Below are 17,826 nucleotides of genomic sequence, written 5' to 3' on the forward strand. Positions count from 1 at the left end.
ATCTTCCAACTTCCTAGTTCACCTGTAGGGACTTTCCAGAGGAGGCAGGGGTGACCACCCCTCACCATCTCATGGCCAAGCAGGGCGGCAAGTGGCAGTGCCGGGGGGAGGTCAGAGGCTTTGTGGGCATCAGGAGAAGCCTGCAAGGGGTTTCATTGCACCCACGGGCACCACATTAGCAACCCCTGCCGTAAGGTAATTTTGCAGAAGAAATACCTTCCTTTTGTTTGTCCTGAGCCCACTGCTACTCAGAATGAGACTGTAAGCTAGATGCGGGTGGGTGGGACCGTACTTTGGGAAAGGCATTGAAGTTTATACGGTTTGGGCCCCTCCTCTGCCTTTGTCTCCATGACTTCTCCCCTGCCATTTTCAAAATCCCGAGCGAGCAAGAGGCAATTTGCTTGCAAGGGTTCAGTGTTGCTTTTCTCCCGGTAGCCTGGTAGAGAAAGACGAACTGCAATCTGCGGAGCCTTCATTTTTGTTCTCGCATCCTACTCTCTGGCACGCGTTCCTTTCTTCCGAACTAAAGAGCAGCAAGCAGTTTGGAACAGGGTTGAAATGGGACAATTAACCTGCTTGCCCTCCTGCCAGGCTCTTTTGCAATTTCCTTGAATGCGAGTAAATGGGGAACTGGCACAGCAGAGCTTCTCCTTGTAAGGGCAGCAGTGGCTGGTTGATCTATTTAAAAATATTACCAGGGCCGTTTGGCAGTTCACAGGATTACTTGGAAGGGCGTTAATGTCCCATAGTGGCTGGCTTGTCACTTCTGTGGAGTTGTGTGGCCTGGCTGAAGGCAGAGAGGGGCAGTAGCTCAGGGAGTAGTGCATCTGCTCTGCATTCATCATCATCATCATCATCATCATCATTTATTATTTACACCCCGCCCATCTGGCTGGGCTTCCCCAGCCACTCTGGGCGGCTTCCAAAAAAATATTAAAATACTATAATACATCAAACATTAAAAGCTTCCCTAAACAGGGCTGCCTTCAGATGTCTTCTAAAAGTCTGGTAGTTGTTGTTCTCTTTGACATCTGGAGGGAGGGCGTTCCACAGGGAAGGCGCCACTACCGAGAAGGCCCTCTGCCTGGTTCCCTGTAACTTGGCTTCTCGCAGTGAGGGAACCGCCAGAAGGCCCTCGGTGCTGGACCTCAGTGTCCGGGTAGAACGATGGGGGTGGAGACGCTCCTTCAGATATACTGGACCAAGGCCATTTAGGGCTTTAAAGGTCAGCACCAACACTTTGAATTGTGCTCGGAAACGTACTGGGAGCCAATGTAGGTCTTTCAGGTATGTGGTCTCTGCGGCCACTCCCAGTCACCAGTGTAGCTGCCACATTCTGGATTAGTTGTACTTTCCAGGTCACCTTCAAAGGTAGCCCCACCTAGAGTGCATTGCAGTAGTCCAAGTGGGAGATAACCAGAGCATGCACCACTCTGGCGAGGCAGTCCACAAGCAGATAGGGTCTCAGCCTGCGTACCAGATGGAGCTGGTAAACAGCTGCCCTGGACACAGATTTGACCTGTGCCTCCATGGACAGCTGTGAGTCCAAAATGACTCCTTCAGGGGCACAGTTACCCCATTCAGAAGGTTTAATCAAGGCATAGGCAAACTTGGCCCTCCAGATGTTTTGGGACTAGAACTCCTATCATCCCTGACCTACTGGTCCTGTTAGCTAGGGATGATGGGAGTTGTAGTCCCAAAACATCTGGAGGGACAAGTTTGCTTATGCTGGTTTAATCCCCAGCATCTCCACTTTGGGCTCCATCTGAGACCCTGGAGAGCTGCTGCTGGTCAGAGTAGACCACACTGACCAATGGCCTGACTCTGTATAAGGCAGCTTCCTGTGTCCCTTATACAGAGGCTGCATCCACATTGTACATTTAAAATGCTGCAATTCCACTTTATAAACAGTCACAGCTTCCCCCAAAGAACTCTGGGAGCTGTAGTTTGTTCAGGTTGCCAAGAGTTGTTCAGGGACCCCTTTATCCCCCTCACAGAATTACATTCCCAGCGTTCCCTGGGAAGAGGGATTCCCACTGTGGCAATTGTAGTCCTGGGAGGGGAGCAGCGTGTTGTGCGGATGTGTCCTGGGTTTGAACTGTACGTATTTCCCTAGAAAAGGTTTTAAAATGAACATTCCGTATATGCTGCTCATTGCGTTTCCGTCTCACACCTCCCCAAAGACAGCAGTTTTCAGTAAATCAAAATGCATGCTGTAAAAGTCACAAGGTAACTGGAATACACCTCCCATGGGCCCCTGTGGAAGAGCATTCCTGCTGAGATACGACAGGCGCTCGCTGTCTGAACCTTCTGGAAACCACTGAAGACATATTTGTTCCAATAGGCGTTCCCAGCTGGATAACCAGGTCCCTGGTTAATCTCAGGATTGTAGGTTTGAGGGTTGTAGGACTCTTAATCTCAGGGTTGTAGGTTTGAGCCCCACGTTGGGCAAAAAGATTCAATTAGACCACAAGACTCAGGGTTGTAGGTTTGAGCCCCACGTTGGAAAAAAAGATTCCTGCCTTACTGGGGGTTGGACTAGATGACCCTCGTGGTCCCTTCCAATTCTGCTCCCCTCCCCCCAAAATGTTCAGATGTCACTTTGTGTACCTGTCTTAGTTGCCTCTGGGTAAATAACTGGAAAGAGGTAGACGACAAACACCCTTCCTGTTATCCAAGCTTGGCTAGAAGGTCAGTAAAACTTGGGTTTTGTAGTACTAACACATGTTCAGCAGGAAAGAAACAAAAAACTGCCAGTGTAAACACAACACTCCCTTGCTATCAAGTTTCCTCCCTGATAAGATGCCTGAAGCAACAGAGAGAGGCTCAGCTGTTTGCAGGAAGGGAGAAAGCTGCCTTTTACTGAATTGAACCTTTGGCCCATTTAGCTCAATATTGTCCACACTGGCTGGCAGCAGCTCTCCAGGGTCTCAGGAAGGCTTTACGTGGATATACCCAGGACCTTCTTCATATAAGGCAGATGACACTGAGCAGCGTCCTCCTGGGTGGGGAAACTGTTTCCTATTGAGGAAGCATGTGTGCTACATGCTGTATAGGGTCCAAAGTTTTAAGAATCCTTGCATTAGTCCAAAGGATTGTTTAGACCTGACAGTGCATAATGTAACCCGCAAATCCCTGGCTGACCTCATCCACTCCTGCTAATTTGATGCGTCTGCGCCAATGACTTAGCAGTCCCTCGCCATGGAAACCCTGATCTTTTATGTCTGGCCCTGCATGTCTGACTCTCCCTAATCCTTGCTGGTTGCTTGAGTGAGCTTAACCTGATCACAACTGTGATCCGCTTTCCTCTTTTTAAGCCCACTTCACTTTCTCTGCTACTAATGCTTCAAACTGACGGGATCGGAGTCCCCCTCATTCCAGTTTTCCGTATGAGCAAGGGCTCTTCTGTGCATCCCCTCCAGAGTTCTGTGTCATTGCAGTCTCTCTCCTTTCTGCACCACCGTCAAATTATAATACCAAGCTCCTAGCCCTCATGGTTTGGGAGGGAAATCTATGTCTTAGGTAAGTGAAGGAATCATAGAATCATAGAATCATAGAGTTGGAAGAGACCACAAGGGTCATCGAGTCCAACCCCCTGCCAAGCAGGAAACACCATCAGAGCACTCCTGACATATGGTTGTCAAGCCTCTGCTTAAAGACCTCCAAAGAAGGAGACTCCACCACACTCCTTGGCAGCAAATTCCACTGTCAAACAGCTCTTACTGTCAGGAAGTTCTTCCTAATGTTTAGGTGGAATCTTCTTTCTTGTAGTTTGGATCCATTGCTCCGTGTCCGCTTCTCTGGAGCAGCAGAAAACAACCTTTCTCCCTCCTCTATGTGACATCCTTTTATATATTTGAACATGGCTATCATATCCCCCCTTAACCTCCTCTTCTCCAGGCTAAACATGCCCAGCTCCCTTAGCCGTTCCTCATAAGGCATCGTTTCCAGGCCTTTGACCATTTTGGTTGCCCTCCTCTGGACACGTTCCAGTTTGTCAGTGTCCTTCTTGAACTGTGGTGCCCAAAACTGGACACAGTACTCCAGGTGAGGTCTGACCAGAGCAGAATACAGTGGCACTATTACTTCCCTTGATCTAGGTGCTATACTCCTATTGATGCAGCCCAGCATTGCATTGGCTTTTTTAGCTGCCGCGTCACACTGTTGGCTCATGTCAAGTTTAAAGGAACCAAAGAGACACGTGGGCAGGCTCTGCAGAGGCGAAGGATGAAGCTTCATATTTATTTATTTGCATACCACTTAATTGTAAAAACCTCTAAGCAGGTTACAGAATGTTTAATGTTTTGGACAGTGGTGGGTGGAATACTTGCAGGAGCAAACCAGCAGGTGTGGGAAAAGCTGAGCACCCCCCTTCCCACTTGACAATTCTCCTTTACGAATCACATCCCACCCCTTGCTAAGATCACTTGCAGTTCTGTTCCTACCATTTTTCAAACCAGCTACTTCTGCGCCTTAAATGAAGGGTGTGTTAGCAGCTACATTGTGATGGGTTATAAGCTCTTGTTGGTTGCGCTGCTTGCTGTTGAATGCAGCGGGTTTGCTGTAAGCGGCTGCCTTTGCAGGCTTGCAGAGCATCCCTGCAGAGCATCCTTGCATCCTCCTCTTAAACGCACCTGCCTTTTGTGTTGCTGCAGCTTTGTTGGCACCATCGGCACCATCATCATCAAATGCAAAGACCTGCGGATTATCCAGCTTGACATCCCCGGCATGGAGGAGTCTTTGAACATAGCTGGCTCCATTGAGGTAAGCGGATCCCTAGAAGTTGAGAGAAAATGGCAAAAACCTGACCCGGTTTTTCAGGGGTCCTCATTGGAAGCTAGGGTGGTGCTCAGTTCCACAAGAGCAGTGGGATTTTTTTTTTTTTAATGATCATTCAACCTTTGAGAATCAAGAAAATAAAAATGCAAGGATGTGTGTATAAAAATAGCATATATCTGAGGAGTTGGGAGATGTTCTGTTTGCTTATTAGAACACAGGGATCATCTCATTCCATATTCACAGATATAGTCCCCCATCTCGAAGGGTAGCTCTGATGGGCTGAAACCTACTCTCACCAGCAGCCTTAGTCATTGGCTGAGCTGCTGTGATGTCATGGAATGTTTGCAAACATTCCTCTAAGGCAGCGGTTCTCAACCTGTGGGTCCCCAGTCCAACTCCCATCATCCCTGAGCTCTGGCCTTGCTAGCTAGGGGTGATGGGAGTTGTAGTTCAACAACATCTGGGGACCCACAGGTTGAGAAAGACTGCTCCAAGGGGAAAGCTGTCATCAGTGGAATGTTGATAAAACAGCGAACCATCAGGAAGGCAAGAGGAAAAGTCAGTCTGGCTGGGCAAAGAAACTTAAGTGCGGACCAGCGGAAAGAGGAGGAGGAGGGCTTCATAAGTGTTCAGGAGATAACACATCTCCCTTAATCCCCATTATTCAGACTGGGCTGCTCTGAATAATCTCTGTGGACCTCCTACTTGTGATAGCTGCACCACTCCCAGCTATTACATTTCTCTGTGACATTCTGAATGCTGAATATTGTAAGGCGGCGTAGTGTCCAGAACTAGGATATGGTAGGCACTTCTAGTAACAAAGCAAAAAAAAAAAAGTGGCAAAGGGCAGACCTGTTCCTTCCTGTACCCTGTGTACCATGCACTGGGATAGCCTGCATGCAGCCAGTTCCATCAGGCCTCCCATCCCCGCAGCCATTCCAGCAGATTGCCTCAGTGGGAGAAATGGGAAGCTGAACTTACCCCTTTGCCAAAAGCCCAGCTCCGTTGTGCAGGTTCCTGCACCCGGTCATTATAATAACAACTGTTTAGAAATTGGTGCCTGGGTTTTGATTCTGGTTTTCCTCTTCCCTCCTTGGCCCTTTCCCCTTGTGTGCCGTGCTTTTCCTCTGCTTGCAAGCCGACACCCACCTGTCTCGTTTTACACCATTGTATGCGTCTGGGAGCCTTTTTGGCCGAAGAGCGCTGTACAGATGCTTTAAGTAAATAATAAACAGAGGCTGCGGAAGCAAAATGCGTCTAAGGGGCCGAGACCCACTGAATCTTCAGGATTGTTCGATGAAATTATGTCTCTGCATGTCTGTGTTTTCCGTCCCGCAGGCACTGTCCACCTTGGACTCCATCACCCTGATGTATCCTTTCTTTTACCGGCCCATGTTTGAAGTCATCGAAGATGGCTGGCACTCCTTCTTGCCGGAACGGGAATTTGAGCTTCTCAGTTCAGTTGTAAGTCCCTGTTCATGGAGCGATGCCTCACCTGCTGCGCTTAGGGCAGGGGTCTGCAACCTGCGGCTCCGGAGCCGCATGTGGCTCTTTTACACCTTTGCCGCGGCTCCGGGGCAGATACTACGGAGGGGAGGAGGCGCATTGTGCGCCCCGACACTCCCCACTGTGGCGGGCGCTGTACTGGCTGTGACGTCGCATGGGGGCGGTGCGTGCGTTAGTCACGCACCGTCCCGACGTCACCTTCCCGCCCGCCCACCCGCTACTGTAAGGGGCATGTACGCTGGTCACTGCATTGAAAGGGGGCATGTACGCTGGTCACTGTTATGAAGGGGAGTGAAGAACACACACACACAAAAAGGTAACTTGTTAATTTAACGTTTATTTCTATGAGGAGGAGTAATTCTGAGGGGTCAAACAAAAAAATAATTAAAAAGTGACAAAAAAGTTATTTTTATAATGACGAGTTTTGCGGCTCTCAGGTTTTCTTTTTCTTCGGAAACGGGTCCAAGTGGCTCTTTTTGTCTTAAAGGTTGCAGACCCCTGGCTTAGGGAGAGCGAACTTGCATAAAATGGGAACATGTAGTGGGGATGGGGAGGGGACATGGTTCTCCACGGAATGAGCAGTACCATTTGGAGGGGAAATCACTTCCAACCAACCCTGGGGAAGACCATTCAGCTCATGAGGTGCAGAGTGAAAACCCCACCCCTTCTCCCCTTCTGGCACAGTGTTTCTTGTTGCAGCCTTGTAAGACTTCTCACGCCCTCAGGCTGGAAAAGCTTCCCCAGCCCTGGATTAAGTAAATACAGCTTGTGTTTGGCATTGACCTCTGCACTTGTGGGATTGCAGAATCTGCCAGTCTCCTCCCTGTCCGTGTGTGTCTGATTTTACACACCAGCTTTGTTTAAAGCTCCGTAAAGTGGCTGCCTTGTAGGGTGCTAAATTATGTAGCAGTGCTGAGAGGCGGGGAAGGCCAATCGACAAGATGTCTCTTGAAGAGGCAGCCAAGTGGGTGGGTATGTGGCACGATTAGGAGGAAAAATGAGTCAGGAAAACCGGGTTGCAAAGAGGCTGCTCTTAGCCGGCTGAGCATCCTTGGGGACTTTTGTCTGCTCCTGAAATCTGATGGCTTAAAGCCACAGTAGTTTACTATCATTTCTGATCCCCCCACCCTCTGGAAATCCCATTACATTACCTTCACCCTTAGTTAACCATGATTTTTCTCCCCTCCAGACAAACGAATGGCGGTTGAGCTACATCAACAAAGATTTCTCCGTCTGCCCCTCTTACCCGCCCATCGTCACTGTCCCCAAATCGATTGACGACGAATCCCTCTGGAAAGTTTCCACCTTCCGCCACGGTGGGCGCTTCCCGGTCCTCAGCTATTACCACAAGAAAAATGGGATGGTGAGTTGGTCGCTATGTCCTTTTAAAATATATATATATATATATTTATTCCAGTTTTCACAAATACAGAAAAAAATTGAAAAAGATAAAATACAGTAGAGTAAGAAGAAGAAGAAAAATAAAAAAATAAAAAAATTAAAATACATAAAAACACCACCCCTCCACCCCACCAACAAAAAAGGAAACAAAAAACAAAAACATTTAAAAAGAAAACACTTCTATTTTTCAAGTTCCATCTTTCGATAACTTATTTCCTCGACCTCCTCCCACCTCCCTTTTTGTATTCCAATTATTAATTAAGTCAGCAAGTTCTTTCCATCTTTCACTGCTTAATCTAGAAAGTTATCCAAACTCCAATCTAATAGACAGAGAAAAGATAAAAACCTTAAATCTTATACCCTTAAATCCTAATATCTTATACCCTTAAATCCTAATATCTCAAATCCTTATCTTATTTCCACTAAAGCCAAGTAAATTCATTCCACCATCTCCACCATATCTCGCTGAGATATGTCCTGTGCAAGGTAGCAGTTGGGGGAGCTGGGTATCTTCAGCTTGGAGAAGAGAAGACTGAGAGGTGATAGGATGGTCATCTTCGGATACCTGAAGGGCTATTCCATGGAAGATAATAATAATAATAATAATAATAATAATAATAATAATAATAATAATAATTTATTTATATCCCTCTCTCCCCAGCCGAAGCCAGGCTCAGAGCGGCTAACAATAATAAAAGTAACACAGCATTCTAAAATCAATTCATTCTAAAATCAATTCAAAATCAAATTAATGGCAACCATTGGGCTAGAGTTATGTGAGGATTACCAAAGGAGAGGGTCAGACTGTGCCTTGGCCAAAGGCCTGGTGGAACAGCTCTGTCTTGCAGGCCCTGAGGAAAAATGTCAAGTCCCGCAGGGCCCTAGTCTCTTGTGACGGAGCGTTCCACCAGTTCGGAGCCACAGCCAAAAAAGCCCTGGCTCTGAGGCCAGCCTAACCTCCCTGTGGCCTGGGACCTCCAAGATGTTTTTGTTTGAAGGCCGTAAGGTCCTCCATGGAACATACCAGGAGAGGCGGTCCTGTAGGTACAAGGGTCCTAAGCTGTATAGGGCTTTAAAGATTAAAACCAGCACCTTAAATCTGATCCTGTACTCCACGGGGAGCCAGTGCAGCTGGTATAGCATTGGGTGAATAGGATCCCGTGGCGAGGACCCTGTAAGGAGTCTCGCCGCAGCATTCTGCACCCGCTGGAGTTTCTGAGACATTCTCAAGGGCAGCCCCACATAGAGTGAGTTACAATAATCAAATCTGGAGGTGACCGTCGTGTGGATCACAGTGGCTAGGTCAGGGCGAGAGAGGTAAGGAGCCAATTGCTTACCTTGGCGGAGTTGAAACAATTCCGCCTTTGTTATAGCTGCAATCTGCGCCTCCATGGAAGGCTTGTTTTCTGCCACTCCGGAGGGGAAGACACCTAACCATTGGGTTCAAGTTACAAGAAAGGAAATTGCGACTAAACCTTAGGAAGAACTTTCTGACGGTAAGAGCTGTTCGACGGTGGAACAGACTATTTCAGAAGGTGGCAGACTGTCCATTGGAGGTTTTAAAAGAGGGGGACGGCCATAAGTTAGTGATTGTTTAGCTGTGATACCTGCATTGCAGGGGTTGGACTAGAAGACCGTTGGGGTTCCCTTTCCAGCTCTACAGTTCTGTGAAGGTGGCTTGTACAGTTACCTAGAGCCAACCCAAGTAGAAAGACAGCAGTACATGTTTAATTATTTGTACTCTCCCTGTCCAGTGAGGCAGACCTCTGCAAAGCAGCTTCTTATGTATATTTTGATTGATTGATCTTACCCCACCAATCAGATTAGGTTGCCCCGGCCACTCTGTGCATCTTCCGACAGGGTATATGTAGAGTAAAAGCCATAAAAGCAGAACCTCAGAAACTTTTTTTAAAAAAGAGCATGGTGAATTCAGCCCCAACAAGCCTACCAATCAGCCTGCACCAAGCTTGGCCCCTCCAGATATTTTTGGACTCCAGATATTTTGGACTGCAGTTCCCATCATCACATCATGCTGGCTGTGGATGATGGGTGTTGTAGTCCAGAACATTTGGAGGGCAGCAGCTTGGCGTGAGCTGCTGTAATCAAACAGAATACAGAGCCTTGCTTGCAAAGCCGTGGTTCTTGCACCCGATGGACAGTGAGTAGTGCGTTGAGAGGAGAGGAGATTGGTCTGGTATGGTGTAGTGGTTAAGAGCGGTAGTCACGTAATCTGGGGAACCGGGTTCGCGTCTCCGCTCCTCCACATGCAGCTGCTGGGTGACCTTGGGCCAGTCCCACTCTCTCAGCCCCACTCACCTCACAGAGTGTTTGTTGTGGGGGAGGAAGGGAAAGGAGAATGTTAGCCGTTTTGAGACTCCTTAAAGGGAGTGATAAAGCGGGATATCAAATCCAAACTCTTCTTCTTCTTCTGTCTGAAAAGCAGAAATGTTTCAGCTGATGGAATAATCACCTTGGTTTCTGCTCAGGGGATGGGGGTGAGTCCAGGTGGATGAGTTTCAACTTGAAATGTAGAGTTGTATCCAGGACCTGCATATTCTCAGATCTTGACCTTGAGGGCAAATAATAATAGTAGTAATAATAATAATAATAATTTATTATTTATACCCCGCACATCTGGCTAGGCTTCCCCAGCCACTCTGGGCGGCTTCCAACAAAATATTAAAATACAGTAATGCATCAAACAATAAAAGCTTCCCTAAACAGGGCTGCCTTCTGATGTCTTCTAAAAGTCTGGTAGTTGTTGTTCTCTTTGACATCTGGTGGGAGGGCGTTCTACAGGGCGGGCGCCACCACCGAGAAGGCCCTCTGCCTGGTTCCCTGTAACTTGGCTTCTCGCAGTGAGGGAACCGCCAGAAGCCCCTCGGTGCTGGACCTCAGTGTCCGGGCTGAACGATGGGGGTGGAGATGCTCCTTCAGGTATACAGGACCGAGGCCGTTTAGAGCTTTAAAGGTCAGCACCAACACTTTGAATTGTGCTCGAAAATGTACTGTGAGCCAATGTAGGTCTTTCAGGACTGGTATTATGTGGTCCCAGCAGCCACTCCCAGTCACCAGTCTAGCTGCCGCATTCTGGATTAGTTGTAGTTTCCGGGTTTACCTTCAAAGGTAGCCCCACATAGAGCATATTGCAGTAGTCCAAGCGGGAGATAACATCATTCCTTTGAAAACTAGTGCATAGGTTGCACTACATTTTTGGCATTTTAACCTAAAATTGTGCCCTGTGTGTGCATGCCAACTTTCATCCCGCTACCTTTGTGTTTAGGGGAGATGTGGGGGGCCGTTTGCCAAGCAGACAGGTTGGCAAGATAAATGGAAGCCCTTGCTTTCCCACACCAAGGATTCTTAACGCCCATTTTGCCTTTGGGCCGAGCGGACGTTCTTCTTCAAGTGAGGTGTCAGATCTGTGGACCGGTGCAAGACTCAGCTGAGGCATCGCCTGCTCACTGGAAACCGCTTGCCCTTCCTAGGTGATGATGCGCAGCAGCCAGCCGCTCACGGGTACCAACGGGAGGCGCTGCAAGGAGGACGAGAAGCTGATTAACGCCACGCTGAGAGCCGGCAAGCGGGGCTACATCATTGACACACGCTCTCTGAGCGTCGCTCAGCAAGCCCGGGCCAAAGGGGGAGGCTTTGAGCAGGAAGCCCACTATCCCCAGTGGCGAAGGATCCACAAGTCCATTGAGAGGTGAGTTGATGAGCGAGGCATGGTATGAAGGACCTCGTGAGGTTGTTGCTAAGCTCTAAGACAGGGGTGGGGAGCTTGTGACCTCCCAGATGTTAAACATAAGAAGAGCCTGCTGAATCAGGTCAATGGCTTATCTAGTTCTTCTTCTTTTTTTAATAATATTTTATTAAGATTTTCACAAGAAAAAACAAAAAAAAGCAATTAAAAACAATTCAATCTTTCATAACATATCTTGCATTTGCTTGTTTCTCGGACCTCCCCACACCTCCCCTCTTTGTATTCCAATTCAATTTACATATTCAGCAAATCCTTTCCCTCTTTACCTTTATCTTAATCTTGGTCTTAATATATTTTAGCTTTAACTTTCCACCTGTTAACATTCCATTTTTGCATATTCTTTCATAACATTATTGCTAAAAACCCCTTAACCTCAATCCAACATCATTCTAACATTCACTAATTTTGCAGTATTTCTGTAAATAATCTTTAAATTTCTTCCAATCTTCTTCCACCAGCTCTCTTCCCTGGTCTCGAATGGCTTATCTAGTTCAAGCATCCTCCCCTCACAGATATCTGTATCTACTCAGATATCTCTTATGGGAACTTGCCTTCTTGGAAGGCCTGTTGGAACAAAAATGTCTCTAGTCATTTCCAGAAAGTGCAGACAGTGGGTGTGTGCTGTATCTCAACAGGAATGCTATTCCACACAGAAAGTCCTGCTCTGGTTTACCACAGAGCTGGCTTCTGATTTCTTTGGAACTTGCAGGAGAAATTCTCCTACAGACCTGGAGCCCATTGCAGAATCACTGCAGGTTAAAGGTAAAGGTAAAGGATGCCTGGATGGTTAAGTCCAGTCAAAGGTGACTATGGGGTTGCGGCGCTCATCTCGCTGTCAGGCTGAGGGAGCCGGCGTTTGACCACAGATAGCTTTCCGGGTCATGTGGCCAGCAGGACTGTACCGCTTCTGGCGCAACGGAACACCATGACAGAAACCAGAGCGCACGGAAATGCCATTTACCTTCCCGCTATTTACCTATTTATCTACTTGCACTGGTGTGCTTTTAAATTGCTAGGTTGGCAGGAGCTGGGACAGAGCTCACCCCGTTGTGGGGATTCGAACCACCCACCTTCTGATCGGCAAGCCCAAGAGGCTCAGTGGTTTAGACACAGCACCACCCGCATCCCTTAGAACAGGCATAGGCAAACTTGGTCCTCCAGATGTTTTTTGGGACTACAATTCCCATCATCCCTGACCACCGGTCCTGTTAGCTAGGGATCATGCGAGTTGTAGTCCTAAATCATCTGGAGGGCCGAGTTTGCCTATGCCTGCCTTTAGAATCACTGCATGAGGCTTAAGGAGATGCAAAGGTGGTGTATGTGTGCACTCCACTCTGAGCTCATTGGAGGAAGGCTGGGGTAGCAAAATTTTAAGGTGGGATATTTTACAGTCCAATGCTTGCACAGGGCCAGTGAACTCAACCAGAGTGGGTTGTCTCTGTGGTCTACCGAGTTCATAAAGCAGCCTATGATGATATCGCAAACACATTTATTTCTCTGTTCGAGGTAGCTGAGAGTACAAAATCTGAAAGTTCAGATCCACTGGGCACCAAAAGAATCATGGCAGCATTCCATGTGAACCTCCTTCCCAAAGGATTGTGTCTGATGTCTCTTATTTGACTGGCTTCAAATTTATTGTAAATTGACAGGCAGTGTGGTGTCTAGGCAACTTCAGCTGCCTGATTGCACATTGCCTGATTGCACTGTGGTGTGGAATTGTTTTTTTTTTTAAAAAAAAAAACAGAAACAGAACCCACTTTGTTAGTATGGCACACTGAGAGCTTGGGCTCTCGTTTTTGCTTAAATCAAGCTTCCAGTCCTTAGAACCAGAGGGTGGTTTTGCAGGGTTTCAGATAGTGGTTGAGGGAAGCTCTGCACAAAATAGAAAGTAACAAAATGGTCAAAGGCCTGGAAACAATGCCTTATGAGGAACGGCTAAGGGAGCTGGGCATGTTTAGCCTGGAGAAGAGGAGGTTAAGGAGTGATATGATAGCCATGTTCAAATATATAAAAGGATGTCACATAGAGGAGGGAGAAAGGTTGTTTTCTGCTGCTCCAGAGAAGCGGACACGGAGCAATGGATCCAAACTACAAGAAAGAAGATTCCACCTAAACATTAGGAAGAACTTCCTGACAGTAAGAGCTGTTTGACAGTGGAATTTGCTGCCAAGGAGTGTGGTGGAGTCTCCTTCTTTGGAGGTCTTTAAGCAGAGGCTTGACAACCATATGTCAGGAGTGGTCTGATGGTGTTTCCTGCTTGGCAGGGGGTTGGACTCGATGGCCCTTGTGGTCTCTTCTAACTTTATGATTCTATGAGGGGCCTCTTCATTACTGGATTCCCATGGCCCCAAGAAATAAGAATATTTTTGCACGGGCTTGAGAATGACTGGCTTATGTAAAAAACCCCTCATACAGTCAAACCTTGGTCCTCAAACAGCTCTGTTTTCAGACATTTCGGTTCCCGAACGCCGAAAACCCGGAAGTAATTGCTCCGGTTTTTGAATGTTCCTCGGAACTCGAACGTCCAACACAGCTTTTGCTTGAGTGCAAGAAGCTCTTGCAACCAATTGGAAGCCACACCTCGGTTGTTGAACATTTCGGAAGTTGAATGGTCTTCCAGAACGGGTTACGTTCAACAACCAAGGTTTGACCGTACTAGTTTTGTTTCGGTTGATTTTGGAAGAGTTAATCTAGCGCTGTAGATCTGGTTATTTCTGTATATTTTTTGTTTGCAAACACTGCCCTTAGCCTCCAGCAGGAATTTTTAGATTCTGAAAAGTTGATGCCAGGTTCTTCACTTGTGAAGTAATAATATTTCTAAAAGTATAGAAGATAAATTATTTCTAAATAAAATCACATTTTGTGCAGAGGTGCAGTTTCACTCTTGGAGAAGATGAGTGAGGGCATTTTAAAAGCCAGTTTTGCAAATTAAAAACAGGAAGGAAAAATATAAAACAAAACTAATGCAAAATTAATAAAATTCTGGGTGCATATAGAAATTACGCAATTCTTGGTTTATATCTTTTTAAAAAGATTGCCCATTCTTAATTGCAGCATTTTCTTTTCTATTTAAAGAAAGGAACTATCCCCGATAAGTTTCCTCAAGTGTGTGGGTAGAGGGGAGAGAATTATCCTCTTTTGTGTTTGGATTGCTGACAGCCGTCTGGGTTTGGGGTTTTCTTGGTTATAGTTTTGGGTGAAGCACCTTCGTGGACTCCTCTTTTAATTGGTTTCATCCTAGTAAGCGTTTCCAGTAAAGGAGAGCTCCGAAATCCATTTCCACTGGAGGATCCTGTCAGCTTCCTTTTAAATCCTGCCCCGTAAGCCTTCGTGCCTTACAGTTCATTGCCCCTGTTTCTTGCTGCTGCAGCCGACAAACCTTGAATTCACGAAGGCTTGCTTCCCTCAATTAAGATCCTTCCTGCTCTGCTTTCTTGTCCTCTCCTCCATCTCCCCCTTCTGCCCTGTGGGCATCCAATCAAAGGACATTAAGTGTCCCAATTCATAACCAATTAAATGTCCTGTGACCAGTCCCTGGACGCAGGAGAGAGGAGGTGGCTTTAGACCTCCGGGCAGAAGTTACAAACCCGTGCTCAGCCATGGAACGTGCTGGGTCGACTGGATGCAGTGGTCTCTGTCTAAACCACAGGCCATTGGCTTAAGGGGGGGGGAATGTCACCCACAAAAGCCAAAATTCTATGATTTTGATTTTTATTTATTAAATCTGTATACTGCTTTTGTAGATCTCAGGATGTTGCACAACATAAAATTGCAATATAAAAAAGACGAGATGCATAATAAAAAATAAGAACAAAAGCAAACCAGTAATTCCACACACACACACCATTCTAAAACACATTTAAAAGGGCATCAGACGTCAGTCAGCCAAAGGCCTGGCTGAATGGGAATGTTCTTGCCTAGCGCCTAAAGGCGTATAAGGAAGGCACCAGTTGAACCTCCCTGGGGAGAGCATTCCACAAACGGAGCCACCACAGAAAAGGCCCTTTTTGTTTTGCTGATTTGTATCAGTTACATAAAATGAAGTGGAATTGCATGCTTCTGCTTGTATTTGCGTAATACAAGCTTCTGCCAGTCAAGGGGAAGTGCCGTGCGTTCTGTCCCTTATAAATCCCCCTTATGCGGAGCCCCTTGAGGACTAGTAGCTGAGATTGTCAGGTTGATGAGTCTGCTGCCCAGTCCCCAATTTGTCTGCATGTGTGATGTGAATGTGAACCTAGCCAAAGCTCAGCCCCACGGATTGTCACGGTGTTCATTCTCACTGCCATGAAATACTTTTTCGAACGTTCCGTTATAAAGACCTAATGGGTCTGCAAAGACGGTATCCTAAGCCCAGGCCGTTGCACATCTTCCTTCCCCGAAATCCCTCCTTGACCACACCTTTCTTGTGAAGTCTTTGACCCCCCAGCCCCAAGTCAACGTTGTTGTTGTTGTTTAGTTGTTTAGTCGTGTCCGACTCTGTGACCCCATGGACCAGAGCACGCCAGGCACTCCTGTCTTCCACTGCCTCCCGCAGTTTGATCAAACTCATGCTGGTAGCTTCGAGAACACTGTCCCACCATCTCGTCCTCTGCCGTCCCCTTCCCCTTGTGCCCTCCATCTTTCCCAACATCAGGGTCTTTTCCAGGGAGTCTTCTCTTCTCATGAGGTGGCCAAAGTATTGGAGCCTCAGCTTCATGATCTGTCCTTCCAGTGAGCACTCAGGGCTGATTTCCTTCAGAATGGAGAGGTTTGATCTTTTTGCAGTGCATGGGACTCTCAAGAGTCTCCTCCAGCACCAGAATTCAAAAGCATCCATTCTTCGGCAATCAGTCTTTTTTATGGTCCAGCTCTCACTTCCATACATCACTACTGGGAAAACCGTAGCTTTAACTATATGGACCTTTGCATCCTCTAGCTAATAAGAATAAGTGCACGCAACAAATAATTGCATCTTTGTAGTGCACGCCACGCCTCACATGCCCTCTTCCAAGATTCTTCCCTTCCCGTTGCTGGGGGGTGTATTGGGAGGGAATGTTGGAATGCTGGTTTGCTGTGTTTCCACGTGGGCGTTGGAGACTGTTGCACCTTGGAAGTGGTAGGGCAGAAGGCAAGGAGACTGGCAGTTGATGAAGCCAGAGCTGACTAAGACTTGTTGTGTCCCCGTCCTCCACCTCATCATCATCATCATCATCATCATCATAATTTATTTATATCCTGCCCTCCCCAACCGAATCCGGGCCCAGAGCGGCTAACAACAGTAAAAATAACACAGTTCACATAAAATCACAATCAATTAATTGAAATACATTCTAAAATCAGTTTATTCTAAAATCAATTCAAAATCAAATTAATGGCAACCATTGGGCTAGAGTGCTATGAGGATTACAGAAAGAGGGGGTCAGACTGCGCCTTGGCCAAAGGCCTGGTGGAACAGCTCTGTCTTGCAGGCCCTGCGGAAATATGTCAAGTCCCACAGGGCCCTAGTCTCTTGCGACAGAGCATTCCACCAGATCGGGGCCACGGCCAAAAAAGCCCTGGCTCAGTTCTGCAAAGGCAACACTGAGCCAGGGGAAGAGGAAGCTGCCAGGCAGTTCCACCCTCTTAGACTTGTTGTCAGTAAGAAGGCAGGCTGAGATTAGTTGGGCAGTGCCCCTTTCGTCCTAATAGACAAACCACTGATGTGTATTATATATGTGCATTCGCATGCAGAATCAAAGGTAAGCATAGTCCCCAGACACAAACAGCAAGGCTGTGCGTCTTGCCATGCTTTGGCCGATGCCATGGCACAATTCAGTGTTAGCTCCACTTGGGGATAAGCTGTGGCATTGCTGTTGTTGTTCTGCACACTGCTATCCAGCCTGCCTCCAGCTCTTGTCCTGCTTGCTTCCTTTCTGTAAATTCAGTGCGTAGATAAGATGGTATTGCCTGGAGTCAGTAGACCAGTGACCAAAGCCAGGTAGTATAGATCAGGGTGTACTTGGAAAACGCAGAGTCATTCCATGGGCTCTTTCTGCTCCATCTGATGTCAGCCCTGTAGGTCATAGAATCATAGAGTTGGAAGAGACCACAAGGGCCATCGGGTCCAGCCCCCTGCCAAGCAGGAAACACCATCAGAGCACTCCTGACATATGGTTGTCAAGCCTCTGCTTAAAGACCTCCGAAGAAGGAGACTCCACCACACTCCTTGGCAGCAAATTCCACTGTCAAACAGCTCTTACTGTCAGGAAGTTCTTCCTAATGTTTAGGTGGAATCTTCTTTCTTGTAGTTTGGATCCATTGCTCCGTGTCCGCTTCTCTGGAGCAGCAGAAAACAGCCTTTCTCCCTCCTCTATGTGACATCCTTTTATATATTTGAACATGGCTATCATATCACCCCT

At 47.2% G+C, this 17,826-nt stretch overlaps 1 protein-coding gene across 4 annotated transcripts in view; it reads left to right on the top strand.

Annotated features, from left to right (window-relative positions):
• The window catches only part of MTMR9 (myotubularin related protein 9), a 41,164-nt gene that overhangs the window by 6,045 nt on the left and 17,293 nt on the right, over positions 1-17,826 (top strand). For all 4 annotated transcript variants that reach the window (XM_083432663.1, XM_083432662.1, XM_083432661.1 and 1 more), the window contains exons 3-6: positions 4,656-4,764; positions 6,118-6,243; positions 7,475-7,648; positions 11,175-11,392. In XM_083432663.1, the coding sequence (XP_083288789.1) occupies positions 4,656-4,764; positions 6,118-6,243; positions 7,475-7,648; positions 11,175-11,392 (627 nt within the window). The remainder of the gene's footprint in view (positions 1-4,655; positions 4,765-6,117; positions 6,244-7,474; positions 7,649-11,174; positions 11,393-17,826) is intronic.

Source organism: Podarcis tiliguerta (assembly GCF_965153285.1).
Source record: "Podarcis tiliguerta genome assembly, chromosome: 3".
Taxonomy (NCBI): Eukaryota; Metazoa; Chordata; class Lepidosauria; order Squamata; family Lacertidae; genus Podarcis; species Podarcis tiliguerta.